This window comes from Xiphophorus couchianus, chromosome 3 (assembly GCF_001444195.1).
Source record: "Xiphophorus couchianus chromosome 3, X_couchianus-1.0, whole genome shotgun sequence".
NCBI lineage: Eukaryota > Metazoa > Chordata > Actinopteri > Cyprinodontiformes > Poeciliidae > Xiphophorus > Xiphophorus couchianus.
This window is the reverse complement of record NC_040230.1, coordinates 16,135,382-16,152,276: the sequence shown is the minus strand read 5'-3', so window position 1 is coordinate 16,152,276 and position 16,895 is coordinate 16,135,382. Positions and strand designations below refer to the sequence as shown.

At 40.5% G+C, this 16,895-nt stretch overlaps 1 protein-coding gene and 1 non-coding gene across 5 annotated transcripts in view; one reads left to right on the top strand and one right to left on the bottom strand.

Moving 5' to 3' along the window:
• Positions 1-16,266, top strand: part of invs (inversin) — a 30,461-nt gene extending 14,195 nt beyond the window's left edge. The window contains exons 6-20 of one of the 4 annotated variants that reach the window (XR_003594886.1): positions 1,333-1,500; positions 1,576-1,756; positions 3,767-3,876; positions 4,022-4,193; positions 5,962-6,117; positions 7,127-7,248; positions 8,207-8,314; positions 8,396-8,502; positions 8,579-8,788; positions 9,698-9,894; positions 10,843-11,341; positions 11,829-11,983; positions 15,185-15,271; positions 15,351-15,536; positions 15,620-16,266. Coding sequence is in view for 2 of the 4 variants with exons in the window: in XM_028012303.1 (XP_027868104.1) it covers positions 1,333-1,500; positions 1,576-1,756; positions 3,767-3,876; positions 4,022-4,193; positions 5,962-6,117; positions 7,127-7,248; positions 8,207-8,314; positions 8,396-8,502; positions 8,579-8,788; positions 9,698-9,894; positions 10,843-11,341; positions 11,829-11,983; positions 15,185-15,271; positions 15,351-15,466 (2,388 nt within the window). In the remaining 2 variants the exon portion in view is untranslated. Of the gene's footprint in view, positions 1-1,332; positions 1,501-1,575; positions 1,757-3,766; positions 3,877-4,021; positions 4,194-5,961; positions 6,118-7,126; positions 7,249-8,206; positions 8,315-8,395; positions 8,503-8,578; positions 8,789-9,697; positions 9,895-10,842; positions 11,342-11,828; positions 11,984-15,184; positions 15,272-15,350 lie in introns of all 4 variants that reach the window. The other 3 variants (XR_003594885.1, XM_028012303.1, XM_028012302.1) reach the window with 3 other exon arrangements.
• On the bottom strand, positions 14,938-15,010 carry trnat-ugu (transfer RNA threonine (anticodon UGU)). Its single transcript has one exon. It is a non-coding gene; the product is annotated as a tRNA-Thr (tRNA).
• Positions 16,267-16,895: the final 629 nt, after the last annotated feature.

Here is a 16,895-nt window from a genome sequence, read left to right as displayed (position 1 = left end):
AACTCAGTTTTGAAAGAAGGCAATAGCGAGTTCTGTTTGCAGTTTCTCAGAAGCAATGCAGGGGAAACAGCAAACATGTAGAAGAAGCTGCTCTGCTCACATGAAAGTAGATTTAATGGCATACATGCAAAGTGCTGTGTGGAGTTGTAATACTCCCCATCAACTCCAATCGAAACAGAAACAACTTTTTGTAAAGTGCCTCAAGACGGCATTTGTTGTAAATTGGCGCAACATAAGTAAACTGAATTGAATTGAACTCAGTTAAGTCTTGTACAATCCTGGAAAAAAATACAAGAGATGAGCCTGAACACAGGTTATTCTTCCATCAGGACAACCATCCTAAAAATCCAGAAAAAAGCTACAACTGGATAGTTTAGATCAAAGCGTATTCATGCATTTGAACGGCCCAGTCCAATTAGGAATCTGCGGCAAGACAGGGAAAATAGACAAATAGTCATCCAACCTGACAGAGGTTGAGCTGTTAAGCTGGAAAGAATGGGAACAGATTTTAGTCCCTAGATGTTCATAGCTGGTTAAAAAAATACCTCAAAAGTTGCGGCTGCAGATGTAGCACATCGAAGTGTTGACTCAGTGGGATGAAGAAATCATAGATGCATGAAATAGTAGATGCATGCAAAACCTTTCAGAATTTTATTTGGGAAAAAATTAGATAACTATTTAGAATTTTTCCTCCCCTTCATGTTTACCCCCTCCTCTGTGTTTGTCCATGACATAAAATCTCAATGACATACTCTGAAGTGTGTGGCTGCAGTAGAATAAAATGTCAAAAGTTCAAGAGGTAGGAATACTTTTTCACTGTAATTTCTCAATTAGAAAGCAGCCAGTCCAGGCGTCTGACCAATAACCTGCAGAGAGATAACAGACCGGCTCAGGATAGTTTCCTTGAAACGCGCTCGCACACAACGGCAAGCGATGCAACAATCTGCGTCTTTGTTCTGTGTTTTCCTGATAAGACCACAAACACACTGTCCCCTCTGTCTGAAGGAGCTGATGTGTATCTGACATCAGTATTTAGTTTTGTAATAATCCAATATGCATCATCGCGTCAGATGACAGTGGTTTCAGCAGATCTCAGAATAGCTCAGCAGCCGTCATGGAGTCAATATCTGGGTTAGGATCTCTGGGCCGCTGTGGTTCCTTCAATACAAGCTTTGTGTTGCACGTTCCTTCATATTTCCTGACCGTGTCATAGTGGAGTAATTTTCTGAACGTAAGTGGAAACCTCAGCCCCACAGCAATCCCTCTGTCTCCTCCAGCCTCATTCATCCATCTCTGTCTATCGCCTTTTTTTTTTCTTTTGTCTGTTTACAGCAAACCGCTCTTCACTGGTCAGCATTTTATAACCGACGGGAGCACGTCCGCCTTCTCATCAAGCACGATTCCAACATCGGCATCCCGGACAGCGAGGGCAAGATTCCTCTGCACTGGGCTGCACATAGTCAGGAGGCCAGCGCCACGCAAACTGTCCGCTGCATACTGGTACACACTAACACAAACACACACACACGTCTAAATCTGCCATCCTCACTCATCAGTCTGCATGTCTGTGTAAAGGAAGCAGCGCCCACTGAGTCCCTGCTGAACTGGCAGGACTATGAGGGTCGGACGCCTTTGCACTTTGCTGTTGCCGACGGAAACGAGGCAGTGGTTGAGGTGTTAACGTCTTATGAGGGTTGCAATGTCACGGCTTACGATAACCTCTTCAGAACGCCGCTGCACTGGGCGGCGCTGCTGGGTGAGTGGAAACATGTGGGCCGCACAGGTTCCCCGTCACTCAAAGTATTTTCCAGATCTGGATAAGTCGGCAAACTGAATAAGAGTTTGAAAGAATCCAATATTTCTATGTATTTTCCAGGCCTTATTACCGATACTGTTGTCTAAAAATCGTCCTTCGCTCTCCTGTTTTTCTTCCTTGTGTCCCTATTTCCTCCCTCCTTTGTGTCTTTCCTATCTTGCTCAATTCCTAGCTCCCTCCCTCCTTTGTGGAGTTCCTTAAATGTGTCCTTTCTTTATCTCCTTGTGTTCTTCCCTTCCTCGTTACTTTCTGCCCTTCTCCCTGTCATCCTTATTTGTCTCCTTTCTTCCTTCCTTGTATCATTCCCTCCTGCCTTGTGTCCTTCCATCTTTTCTTTTATGTGTCATTCATATATTCCTCCTTTGTGCCCATCCTTCATTTTATATTTCTTCCTGGTGTTCTTTCCTTTCTCCTTTGTGTTGTTTCTTAAATGTATCCTTTCTTTCTTTCCTTGTGTTTTCCTTCCTGGTCTATTTCCATCCATCCTTAATCATGTCTTTCTGTCATCCTTAGTTGTCTTCTTTCTATTTTCCCTTCTTCCTTCCTCTTATTCATCTGTCTCTCTGTCCTTCCATACCTCATGTCCGTCCTCCCTTTTTTCTTTGATTAATTTCTTGTTTTCTTCCTTTCCTTCCTTGTGTCCTACCTCCGTTCTCTCCTTTCTTTCCTTTTCACTATCAATATCAGCCAAAAAAATCATGGCGAACTTTATTATTTCATATTTGAAACTAAAAACAAAGGATGGAGAAATTTTTACATGGAAAACATGAAGGAAGCCTGAAGATGCCACTACAAGCTGTGACTGTGTTTAGCAGTATTGTTCCGAATATACAAATATGATGTTTAGTGACACAAAAGGTAAAGGGTCAAGTAGAAAATGCACACAATTCTGATAAAAAGACATATTTGTGTTCAACAAAATATAAATCTAAGACAATATAGACCTCAGTGGGGTTCTCCTGGGTTTAATAGATGCAAAAAGTGTAATAAAAAAAGCATAAATGCATTCAACCTGAATTCAGATTACTTGACTTCACACCTGCCAAAATTTAATGAATGTTTTTAACATGGAATAAATCTCAGCTAGTCCTTTAGTTAAAGAAGAGAGAGATCAGAAATGATCAAAGATCTCACTACATAAAGGTATCAGTCAGGAGAAGAGTATATGGTCCATATGTAAAGTGGCACAGTGGAGACATTATAGAAACTGGACATTTCCCAGAACTGATGAAACGTCAAGACAGAAGCCGGTCAGCGATGCTTTTAAGAAACTGAAGGAGCTGCATGAATTTCTCACAAGGACTGATTGTGTTCCTCATGTGACAATAATCTCATATAATCTCCATATATCTGGACTCAGGAGTAGTGTTGCTAGACAGAAGCCTTTTCATAAAGAACTAGCAAAAACCTTCCAGTGGGGGTATGTGTGTTAGGCTCTGATGAAACAAATTTTGATCATTTTGTACATTTCCATGAAGGAAGATCCAAAAACAACACAAAAATGGAAACTCTGGCAGCATTATGATCCAGGGTTCCCTTTGTTCACGTGAAACTGAGGTCTATTTCAGGGTGGAGGAAAGATTGAATCAGTCAGTTTTGGCCACAGGAAGCTGACGATGAAGAGGGATTTTTTTTTTTTTAAAGCTGCAGGTTTTTCTGAAGATAAATGTGGAGAACTAATTTTTTAAAATATTTTCCCCTGTCCTGACTAGCTTGTTTTCAGTTTTGTTGTAAAGGATGAATGTGACTCTAAACGTGGACAATGTTTTGAAATTATCTCAACTTTTGTGCCGTTTTACTAGGAATGTTCACACTTTGGAGATTCACTGTTAATAGCGTTTTAATGATTTGTGTGACACTGTGGCTCAGCCATCAGTTTCTCAGATTCATGTCTCTAACTCTCCAACTTTATCTCCTCCTCATGTGAAAACTGATTTTTTTTGTTTTTAGGACATGCAAAAATTGTCCATCTGCTGCTGGAGAGAAACACGTCTGGGACGATTCCTTCAGACAGCCAAGGAGCGACGCCGCTGCATTATGGGGCTCAGAGCAACAACGCTGTGAGTTTTCTAGTACTTTAGCCAAATTAGCTGAGTTAAATCTTTCCCAACAAAGGCAAATTCTTATCCTCTGTTGCCTCTTGTGTCATAACGAGTCCATTTAACACCGTTAATAGACTGCCGCTGTCTTTCTCTGCGCTTGAAGGAGACGGTCGGCGTGTTTCTGTCTCACCCGTCTGTGAAAGACGAGCCCGACCTGGAGGGCCGGACGGCCTTCATGTGGGCCGCCGGGAAGGGAAGCGATGAAGTCATCCGCACCATGCTCACCCTCGTCCCTCGCATCGACATCAACATGGCCGACAAGTATGGCGGCACCGGTGAGAAACTGTTTTGATAATAACGGGGTTGACCAAAAAGCAAAATCAGTATCATGAACAGCGCGTAGAACAAATACAATAATGCCAACATAAATATATAGAAATGTGTACAGTACATAAAAAACAAACAAATAAGAACTTGTCTAAATGGCTTTAATGTTTTTAATAAGTGTTCCTCTTTAAATATTGAGAATCAAAGTTTAATTTATGTCTACAATACTTTGGAACTAATAAAATTAGGTTGATAATATATGGTTGGTTTGTTTTATTTGGGGAACAAGAGGAGAATCCAAACAACTTATTTACAGAAGTGAGGGAAAAGTTATTAAATGTACACATATCTTGCCAGAAAATATGAGAAAGGACAGGACCAGCAAAAATTACAGAGATCTTCTTCTTAGAGTTGCCAGAATGACAAGTTCATGCACTGTAAAACATTTGAGCCTCTTTTAGTTGTGTCTACTGTCTTCAAGTCAAATAAATTTAGCGAGTTTTAGATTTTGAACCTAAATGTGTGAGTTTGTGAAAGACAAACTTACAGTTAACTTTTTATTAATTTTGTCAAACCTCCAAGAATTGAATTAGCACTTACTGTAGGTTAGCACTTAAAAAATTTAAAGGAGAAAAAGACGGGAGTGGGAACTATTTCCCAGAATGCTTAGTGGCATATTTGTGTCCTGTGTTGCTAGTGAGTGAGATGGAAGTGTGTTACATTGATCTGACTCTTGCGTGTTATTACGGCAAATATTTATTTTAAACTTGAGGATAATGTCCTGTTTACACTAAATATTTTTGAACAGAATTCATTGCGATGTTTAATAAAATTCATTATGAGATCAGAAATTTTGTTAATTCAATTTGAAACAAGAATGTAAATGATTCTAAAGTAAAATAAATTGATAATGTGGGTAAAAATAATAGATAAATGTGTTCTCTCTAACTAGGTAAGCATAGTTTTTACTTGCAATATGCACCATTAAGTTGAAACTCACAATTCAAGATTAATAAACTTAAAAAAACAATGTTTGGACAACTTGTCTCTTGTTCTTAAATCAACTTAATGAACTTTAATTACTGAGTTAAAACCACAACAATTTTCTTGTTGACTTAAATTGCATTTTCAAGGCAGCAGGTGGGCTTTCAGTTTCAAGTTAAACCACCTTCAAATGTTTTACAGTGCGTCAATGTGCTTTATGTAAAAACTTGCAGGGATAACATTTTACAAGATACTTTTTAATAATCAAATATTTAGACAGAAGACATCGGATTTTTCTCCCAGTTCAGGTCTGACTCAAGGTTATTCCAATAAGAGATCACATTTGGAACAGAGACAATGTGTTTCATTAATAAGGCATGTATATCCCAGTTGTTTTTTCACCCTGCTGACTAGAGCCAGCAGGGTCCAGACATGGAGGAGTCAGTGCAGAAGTTATAGAGGACTTAAGAAGCATTATAACACCAGACGGGATAGCATCAAGGAAAACACAGAACTGGGTCAAACCGAGTTCTGTTAGGCCTCCCCTTTGACATACATGACATACTGTGTATGCACATAATCTCCATGGCAACATCGCATTGGTCTAACCAGCTGGGAATAGTTTATCCCTGCTGGAGTCATGCTAAGCAAAGGGTGACAGAAATGCCTGGAGCCTGAATCACTGAATCACGCTCTTGACTCGATACAGTGAACAGGAGGAAGTGATTAACAAATCTCAAAGGTGTTTAATGTGTCAATTAAAAGACTTTCAAATCATTGTTGTCCAAACAGCGCTCCATGCGGCCTCCCTGTCGGGCCAGGTGAGCACGGTGAAGCTGCTGCTGGAGAAGGGAGCGACAGTCGACTCTCTGGACGTCATGAAGCACACGCCGCTATTTCGTGCCTGTGAGATGGGATACAAAGATGTTATCCTCACGCTCATCAAAGGTGGGCGTGATTCTTACATGTTGGCAAACGAAGTTTTATGGCGTCGTGGAAACTGTATTTATACTTCTCTAACTTTTCCGCATTTTGGCACATCACAACCACGAAAATCGTTGTGTCTTATTTTGATTTTACACCAGGAGTGGGCGATATGGACTTAAAGTTTAATCACAATAGCTTGCGGTATTATTGTAAAAGCAATAATATCGCATTTTTAAGTAACTGTATGACAATGACTTTGTGTCACTGTAATTAAATCCCCCCAAACACAAGTGATGCTCTGGAAAAATCCTTCCCATTTGTAACTTTCCTCTTTAGGAGATCAGTCACATAAAAAGTCTGATTTGTATGATTAAACTATACATGGCAACTGTATTTTCAAATGTATTGGTATTTATTGATGCTTTAATTGAACAGTGGACAAAAATAGTAAAAGTGTAAATTTTTCAATCCCTTCAGTTTTCTCTGTTCCTGTTTATACTTTTTGAACTATTATGTTATGTTTTTGCTGCTGACTTGCTAAACAAAGTCATGGACTTCCGGCTAAATAGCTTTGCAAATCCGCCATTTTTATTTCTCACAAAGATTTTGTAGTCCAAGTTACAGTTTGTTTACTAACGTAAACCTCAGAAGTGCTGTATTTAGTTTTTTATGTTTGTCTTTATACTGAGATTAAATTACATTCATGTAGTTTATGAATATAGTTTATTAAACTGAGTTTTATTTAGGGACTCAATGGGGCTGAACACATATGCATACTACACTTTTAGGATACCTGATGCCGTATCTTAATATTGAAAACCATGTATCCCTTTCCTTCCACTTTACAATTAGGCACCACTTTGAGTTAATCTACTACATGAACGGCCAATAAAATGCTCTGAGGTTTTGCTTTAACGCGGATCCCTGCAGGGCACCCAGACTGTCTGTATTTGTCACTGTGGAAAACATAACTACTTTGTTCCTTTATTACCTTTGTTGTTCTTTATATTTCCAAAACAAATAAATGTAGGTTCTGCTTGTGTAGAGCTGGTTGATGTGGACGGTCACACTGCTCTCCACTGGGCAGCTCTGGGGGGGAACGCCGAGGTCTGCCAGATACTGATGGAGAACGGGATCAGTCCCAACGTCCAGGTACTGATATAAATATTTCAAAAATTAAAAGAGGACTTAAGAGTTTTTTTTCTTTTGTCACTTTTTAAGTGCACGGTGGCACAGTTGGTAGCTCTGCTGCCTCGCAGCAACAATGTCCTGGTTTCGAATCCCATCCTGGGGTCTCTGCATGATGGATTAGTTGGGTTATATTATATTTGAGATGAGGTTTCATCTGCTTTTATCCTCTAATTTAAAGGGCAAAAGTAAGAAAACTCTTCACTTATTGAGGATTAGCCATCTGTCTTTATTTGAAAGTAAATGACCTTGATTAGAGTCATTTAAGCTTCCCATGATTCAGACTTTCTCGTAATCTTGTAAAGTGATCTTGAGTAATGGCTCATAGTGGCTTTCTTTGGATTTTGGCAGCTATTTTAACCTATTTATGTGCACCTTGTGTAGCTAACCATGATGGTGGATGCTACGGTGGATGCTTAGAAACTTGAGGAGAAAAGAAACAGACTGGGTTAAAAAAGTTTATCTGCACTATTTTGTAGAAGTCATGGAAATGACTTATCTTTTTGTTTATGCCAAATTTTATACAAACTACGTTTAATATTTTCTGTTAAAGAATATAATTTTTAGCATTTATAAGAAAATAAGAAATAGTAACCATGTAGGTTTTGACAGCCTGTTACATTTAGCCTCTTGGGCTTTGGACCCTTTGATAAAGCCTTTAGAGTCAGAAGGCCTATCAAATGAAAAATAAAGCCTTTTTCTAATTTCAAACTTTGTTGACTTATACTTTATTTCTGTTTTAAACGGGCCATAAACTGGAAAGGAAAGAGTGAGAAGGAAGTTCAAATACGTAAATATTGCTAAAAACCTTCAAAAAGTGTAAAGTTTTGTTGATCAATCACAAGAACGCCTGGCTTTTTAAAGGTTTGAGTCGAAGTATAGAATGAGACGTTTCATTGTCTTGATGTGTGTCCGGCTGCAGGATCATGCAGGACGCACTCCGTTGCAGTGTGCTGCATACGGTGGTTACATCACATGCATGGCGGTTCTGATGGAAAACAACGCTGACCCAAATATACAGGACAAGGAGGTGAAGATACGCTTGCACATGTGTTTGATTTGGGTTAAAAGAAGGTCATATGAACCGAGTTTCTTCTTTGTGGGAGCACAGGGGCGGACTGCGCTTCACTGGTCCTGCAACAACGGATACCTGGATGCTGTGAAGCTGCTCCTGGGCTACAACGCCTTCCCCAACCAGATGGAGCACACCGAGGAGAGGTGAGGAGGGAGGCGTTGGAGCCGAGGCCTGGCCGAGGCCAGCAGCTTTATGACTAAAGCTGCTTCTGTTGCTCAGATATACGCCTCTGGACTACGCTTTACTGGGGGGGCACAGTGAGGTGACCCAGTTCATGCTGGAGCACGGCGCTCTGTCCATCGCCGCCATCCAGGACATCGCCGCTGCCACCATCCAGGCCGTCTATAAGGGTTACACCGTCCGAAAGGCCTTCAGGGAGAGGAAGCAGCTCCTCATGCGACACGAGCAGCTGCGCAAAGATGCAGCCAAGTGAGAGAGGAGCACACAGCAACACACACTTAGCATATTTGAAGATACTTTCTCTCTGAGCAGCCCCCACCTGCACACTGATTCCTAACTATTGATGCAGTTTCATCATCCCTTGGGTCAACCTTAACACAAAATCAACTGGAAATCCATTTATCTTTCTATGTATTTGTTGACTGTTCCAGAGGACGCTGTCTCTTCCTGCCTATTTGTCCCTCATTGTAGTTTTAGTCTTTGTTTTCCGTCTCCTCATCGGTCTCTTTTTCCGTCATAGGTAAACAGATTAATCTTCTCTCTGTCTCTGGCCTCCAGTTTGCTCTTCATTGGTTATTTGCTCACCAGTCTCACCTTTGTATTAATTAGTAGATTTGGGGTTTTTTCAAACAGGGAACAAATTATTATTCTTTTGATTTCCTCGCTTCATAAATGTATTAATGAAGTGACGGAAATTTAAATGTGTAGTTTAAGCACTTGTGGTTTACAAGTAGATGTTTCTTTTAGCTGTGCTCACTTTGTTGCTGAATGATTACAGAAAAATTAAATAGTGGTCAGAAGGAAAGAAGTAATTGTAAAGTAGAAGTAAAATGATTGAGCCCCCTGTACTTTGATGCTGCTCGATAAAGCCCAGTTACACCAATTCTCTTCAGGAGACACCTTATGCTAAATCAAAGTCCACCTGTGAATACTGTATGAAAGTCTCAGATGTTTGTTAGAACATGAAGATGTAGAAACCCAGCAGGCAATTAAGGAAAAATTTAAACCTGTAGGCTGTAAAACAATGTTCATTCAATAAAAAAACAAATCATTTCATTGTTAGCATTGCTAATTATCACAATTCTTTTCAAAATCTCCACATTTTAAGCACAACCTTTCTTGTCGGCTGCTGCGATTCATTTTGTGTTTTTCTTGTAGGAAGAGAGGAGAAGAGCAGCAAAGGCGAGGCGCGACACAGCATGTTGGAGCGGACAGTGCGGACAAACCAAGGGTTTCGCTTCTGAGAGCTGAGCAGGAGGCGCTCTCCTTAACGAACATCGTGGAAGACCTAACCATGAATGATTCATCTGTCAATACGAAGAAACACGCCAAGGTCAAAGAGCGGAGGCATAAAGGTGCCAAAGAAATACTCAACTGTATTACAACATAATAATAATAATAATAAAAACATACTTCTTTATTAGAGAAATTATATGTATTTGTAGCCAGGCTTACGTCAAATTGTGATGCGAATTTTGAATGAATTTTAAAGATGTCGCAGAAAAGAAAATGCGAAAGGTCTTGATTCCATCTGCTGGTTTGAAGTGAATCAACCAGGCCATGTAAATTGTAATTTTGTCAGAAGTTGACACTACACTTGTTTGTAAAAAAATAAAATACGGTATAAGATGAGTTTTGTGCTCCAGGTAAGGCACAAACCCACCAGTGGATGAGAGTTTCCCACCCAGAGGTTACACTAGACTTTTTTGCTGTCCGTCATTTTGACAGACACAATAAAAAAAAATCCATCATAATTAAGTAAAAATAATGACACATTTCATTTTCCTTTTGTTTAATTAATATTCAACAAGCTGAACATCAAGCAGATGAATACATGTATCTCACACTTAAATTATGAACATGGACATGAAACGTTCACCTTCTTGTGCGTAATCAAATGTCTCAGGGTTTTGATATTGATCAGGAGGATAAATCTACACTATCGAGCCGCACCTTACGCTGGAACTACAAACGGCAAGTTTTCAAATCAGGGAACATCTCTGAAGCAATTTGAAGGAAGGATGTGCTCCAAAGTATAACTTCCAGATAGTGAGATGTATTTAGTTCAGAGTTCAGATCAGAGGTGATATTCAGATGGGATTTTTATTATTATTATCATTGATTGATTTAATTACTTCTGCAATGTTCTCTAAACAAAATGTAGGGTGTTTTTGTTTTTTGTTTTTCAAATTTTGCGTTACTTCAAAACCATCAAGGTATGAAAAACCTTGATGGAAACAGGACTACTGAGTCATATTTTTCCGAGTGAGCTATTGAATTGACTTTTACTTTTGCCTTGTCAGGCCAGAACATCAGGATTTCCAGAAGAGGTGTTGCAGCTGAGCGACAAGAAGCTTTGAGCTGCAGCTCCGCCCTGAGCGACCGCTCTCCACCCGAAGCCCCACAGCACAGCCGGCTGAAGAAGCTTCTCTCTCCCACCGGCTCCAGAGAACCCCCAACTCTTAAACTTACACCTCCCACAGCGGCCAAAGCTGCCGGAGAACGGTCTTCCTCTGTCGCGTCCGCTGCATCCGCAACGGCCTCCTCTGCAGACCGAGCTGAGGCGAACTCAAGAGACGGCAGAAAGAAAGAGCCTGCCACGACTGGTCACTCTTCACGCAAGCACCGGAACCACAAAGAGCCAAGTTCAGAGGTCAGACATCAAGCTCCATCACTGAGGAGCAGCTCGTCTTTAGATCACAAAAGGCCCCGCAGGAAAACGCAGCCTGGTGGGAGGGAGCATGAGAAGGAGCAGGTGAGGAGGAACGAGGCCGCCCGGATCATCCAGCGAGCGTGGCAGAGGTGAGGCTCATACCTGGGTTGGATCTCGGTAATGTCAACGTGCTTTAACTGTACGAGCCATGTGGTGCCCTCATGTGTCTCCTCCCTCCTGTAACACCGACCCCCCAACCCTGAGCATTAACTGCTCTGGATGCCATCAGCAGGAGAGCGGTGGGGGAGAGAACGTGGGAGAGAGTGAGACCAGAAAGGCTGTAATCTAAATCTTTCATACAGATTTAACAAGAGGCTAAAAGTTCAGCAGGGCTGCTCTAATAGCTACCAGCAGCCCCTCTCCCCTTCTTACACTCGCTGTGTTCCTCTTAGAGGCTGCCAGTCCCCTGCAGAGGGTTTCTCTGCAGCTTTCACATTTAAGTTGTATACATGCTGCTTATTAAGTGCTCTGAATAAACTGTTTACTTTGTTTACGCTTCGTGAACGTCGGTGTGGGGGCTCGCCAGCGTTTGGGCCTTTGAACGCAGTCTGAGATGGTTTTTTTGGTTGATTTCAGGTTCCGTGCACACAGGAAGACAGAGGTGAGGGCCTGTGAAGAAGCCGAGCAGAGCAAGTCGAGCTGCACCCCCGGAAGGAAAAAAGTGGAAAACAGAGCAGCATCGCTTGGCCAACCTGCGTCGAGTAAAAGCTCTGTGCTACAGAGCATCTATGGTAAGAGAACCAGGACGCTGCAAAACATCGTAAAACTCTTGTCATGTTACAACCTCAAAATATGATGTTTAATTGAAATTTTATGTGAATTTTGTGAAAAGTGTGGAAAGCGTTGTATTGAGCAGTCTTACTTTGATACCCCTAAATAAAATTTGTCAATCGGAATTAGAAAACAAACAGCATCAAGACCAAAGAGCACACAGACAGGTCTGGGATGGAGTCAGAGAGATTAAAAGCATTTAGGTTGCATACAACCTAAATGTATATATTTAATGAAGATTTTATCATTTCTGTTCAAGAAAAGGGAAATTGGCTAAAGTGTAAACTTACCAATACTAACAGGTAGATTCATAATCATAACTGAGACTTTGAAAAGTTTGCTGTATAATCTGGCAGAGCCTGCATATTTCACAAAGAACCGGCAAATACATTTCTGATCAAAAATCAAAGATTATGAATATTTTACAAGAAATTTGTGCTGAAAAAAATCTAATCAAATATCAACTTTGTAAATCATCTTCCAGCAGTTAATTTACTTACAGGTTTGACTGCAGGGAGAGATTTGAATTAATCATATTGTTCTTTGTTATCTTGAAAAATTTCTTGTTATGAGAAGAATTTTCATTCATCATAAAAATAAATTAATGAAGTTTGAACCTCCACAGAACTGACAGTATCGTCAGAGTTAGTTTTGCTCTTTTCTCCTCAGTTTGTTCCAGGAGTTTAGATTTTGTTGTGCTTTCTTGCACAATAACAATAAAGGAACTCTGATCCTGATAAGAGCATGAATAAAAATAATTACATTTGAAAATTTGATTAAATAAAGTTACTTTGTGCAGATTAGTGGTAAGAATCACTCTTTTTAAGCCTCTGGTATCATGACAAAGCCTATTTTCAAACATGTATGTTTTTTTAAGAGCGGATTTTGTGTTTGTGAGGCATGTAGACGCAGCCATTCAGTTGCCTAAAAGTGGATAAATACTTCTTTACCATCACTTTTTATTATTGCAATAAATACCTCAAAATATGGAGATAAGATTTGAAATTTTCATAGCCCACCATGAAATGCAGGCTTCTGAAAAACTGTTTAATTCGTTTTTAATATTTTTATTTTTCTGACTATTAGATCCCTCAGCAATTTTATTTTTAGATTCTGAGTAAAAACAATTAATTTCCATGTAGCTTTTATCATATAACTCTATATCAACACCAGAACCAGGCCTGAAACAACTCAACAGCTGTTTAAAAACAAATAGATTTTACCTCCATGTCTAAATATACTCATAGTGGCGTTAAGGTGCACTGAGGAGTTTACATAAAAATGCTCCCTGGAAAGCAAAACTCAAATGTTTTGAAAGGTAATGAAGCAGTCTTACTTTGAGGAATTTCTCCTGAGGAAATACTATACAACAGCTGCATTGGTTTTAAGCTGAGGTTTTCCAATCATGGGTAAATATTGGATATATTTTCTGCAGTTCGATCGCTGATGAATAAGCTAATGGTGTCAGTTTAATAGAAAAATAGTTGCTGCTGCTGTAGCTGCTGTAGTACTGTGAAAGTGAAGTTGTGGGTTTGGATGAAAAGCAACAAGCTCTCAGGTGTAAGTACCAGTGTTCGTATCTGGACGCCATCAGCCGGGTTTTTCTGCTGCGGTTTCGCTCCCTCAGACAGGCCCGACCTTCACCGCACATCACCAGGTGATGATAGGAGGACAGGCAGAAACACACACAAACCCACGCGCTCTCCCTCCACCCTCAGACGGGCTGAAAGGGTCCTCGGTCCGGCTGTTCCCCCCGCCACTCCCTTCTCATCGTCTTCCTCCCCCTTTCTCTGCCTCTGTCTCTCCTTCTCCCTACCTGACAGTTCCTGGCACTGTGAAAAGTTCAGCGCTGTCACGGGGAATGTCAAACGACTGCGTAGAGCTTTCCGCTCACCACACACATGCCTCACCATCCAACACACACGCACTCACACACCCTCACACATATTCTCACTTTTTCATTTCCACAAAGCAGAAAGATGTTTGACACACTAATGCTGGTCGCTTTAGAGTAATAAACCATTTGACCTGTTTTCATTTTTCTTTTTTGAAAGGGGATTCATATTTTGCACTTTTTTGTTATTCAATTTGGGTCTAAACTGTTTCTAAAAACAGCCCAGGTGCTTAAAAAGCTCTGGAAAAAAGTCATTTCAAAAACCTCCTAGTTGTTAAGTGACATCCTACGGGAACTGCGCCGTTACCTACCGCCGTTAGCAACCCCAGCCAAGCCCAGCCCCGTCACCTAGCAACCCAAGCTGAGTTCCAGCACATTTGGTCAGCTGTTTTTATCTCTGTATGTACTGGAAAAATAGTTTTATTGTTGACTAAATATTCAGAAAAGAGGTTTGTATAATGTTCAGAGATGGTTGGTATAATTGCACATCTATTTGCATTTGCATTTCCATGTGAAAATGTAAATGTTCAGTTGGGGGACGTGGCTAGCTGCAGCTAATTTGGATTTAAAGTGACAAGAGTCCATCAAACAACTCATTCTATAATCTCGTTGAATAAACAGACCTTGTTTCGCCCATTAACTTGTTCAAGGAAGCATAATAGAGGTTACCTTTCAGATTTTGTGCCACTATTATTAGCCTTGAGTAGCTAAACAGCTCAGGACAGGAATTGAACCTACAGCAGGTACATTGAGGTTGAGGCCTCTGTATACAGTTTCTCTGGTCTACCACATGTTTCATTTCTCATCATTCTGAAATCAGCTAATTGGTCAATTTCAGAATTGGGCAGTTGTGAGAGAAGGTCATGGCCCATGTACTCAACAGCTGTGTTGAGTACATGGGCCATGTGCTCTACTCCCTGCGCCACTGCCACTCCCTGACTCAAAATCTATCAAACTAAAACACCTGTGTGGCATTTGTCAGGCGTTCGCAGACGGTATTAACTGGAAAAGGATAAAGTTAGGCCCCAGCGAGGATTGAACTCGCGACCCCTGGTTTACAAGACCAGTGCTCTAACCACTGAGCTATAGGGCCTTTGACATGTGGTAATATGTGACAGTACACATATAAAGACAGGAGGACATACTGTAGGTGTGGACCTGGGCTGGATGAACCAGTCTTACAGGACTCACTGTCATGATCCACCCTTGGCTCACTGAATTCAGAAATGATGGGGTTAAAGGCCAACTCCCAATGTCCTTCCTTCAGGCAACTCTATGGCGAGACGAGGACGCTCGCTTCAGGGCTCTCAGCCTCACCTCTTGCTGAACGTTCCCCTACGCACCCAGAGTCAGTGTAAGTGCTTACATCCTCACACAAACCACTCTTTACTGCCTTTGAGGCTCTTAAACTTGATCTTCTGCTTGTGTTTCAGTGGGCGGTTTAGACTGCATTCACCTGACCGGCGCCTTGACTCAAGCCAAGCTGTACTCCTACCACTTGAGACCACAGAGCGCAGGACAGGGGATGAGAGGACGGGGCAAACACTGAACACACACTGCGTTTACCAACAGTGCATTGGATAAACAGATTTCAGTGTATTTTATTGGGATTTTATGAGGTAGACTACCACATAGCTTCTGTAATCTTGAAGTAAAAATCTAAAAAAAAAAAAAAAGATATGGCATGTTTTTTGCTTTTCAGCTTCAAGACGTTTGGGGTTCATCTAAACATGAAATATCTGGGCAGGTTGCATGGAGGACGTTGCAACATATTAGTTTAAATGACTACTGAACTTTGACTGGGACACCTTAGGGCTAGGTAATTAATCCATTTTAATCTATTAATCAAATTTTTGGTTTTTGAAGATTTAATTTGTGGAAAATCTGAATCCCCCCCCACTGCTATCTTGTTTGATAAGCGTGTTTTACAGCTTTTTTGACTTTGGGAAATTTTCTGAGTTTCAAATATCTACAATGGCCCTAATATGCCATCATAAAAATCTTTATGTTTAATCTATATCCTTTGTATTTTTTTCTTTTTTTTTCTCCTTGGGACTTTGATGTCAGGCTAAAGTTTGAGTAACGGCAAGTTCTTTCCTTGAAAATTTCAGAGATTAATCTCAAAATTTCTACGTTTTTTTTCTAACAATTTTTAAAAAAGGAGTAAATTTCAATTTTAAATGAGTAAATTTCCACCAAAAAACGTTTTTCTTTCCATCTATATTGGCATTAGTACACTGTCATAGAGATTAAATAGTTCTGCTGTGACAAAATTTAAGACTTGAGATTCATATATTTAAAGCCAACTTGCATCTATGTAAAATAAATTTAAGACATTTTGATTCCTCATTTTTTGATACATAAATTTGAGACTCTTAAGGGCGCGGAGATCGCAGGGACACCGGCCCTGAAGTTGAAGACCTTCAATGCTTGAAGGTTTGAAGTTGTGCAAAATTTTTTAGTTGGGATTGAAGCTGACAAACGGTAGAAGACTTGCAGGGTTATGAATATTTCTGCAACGCAGCGGTTTGTTTTCTCAGCTGGCTGTCAGTCTCACTTCGTCAGACTTTACTGCACACAATGTTGGCTCAACGTGCCGGGCTTTCTAAAATTAAGTCATGTGACATCAGAGCCGTGACCTCACAGGGTGGGGTTAAATCTACAGAAATGGCGTGTGTAAAAGATAACCTTTCATCCAGTACGGAGGGAGTGCATACACACTGCCCCCCCTCAGTCTCTATTGCTGTCATACACACACACACACACACACCAAGATAACCTTTCCTCGCTACGGAGAATGAGGTAGTCTATCAACAGCCGGTCATACAGATAGCCCACCTGCAGCAGTGCAGACACACACTCTACACATCGGTCTGTTCTTTAAACGTTTTCCCTTTCAAAAGAAACGTACATGTCTGAATTAGGCCTTCATTATCAGAGCTGTGTCATTTTATAAATTAATTAAATATTAAACTGAA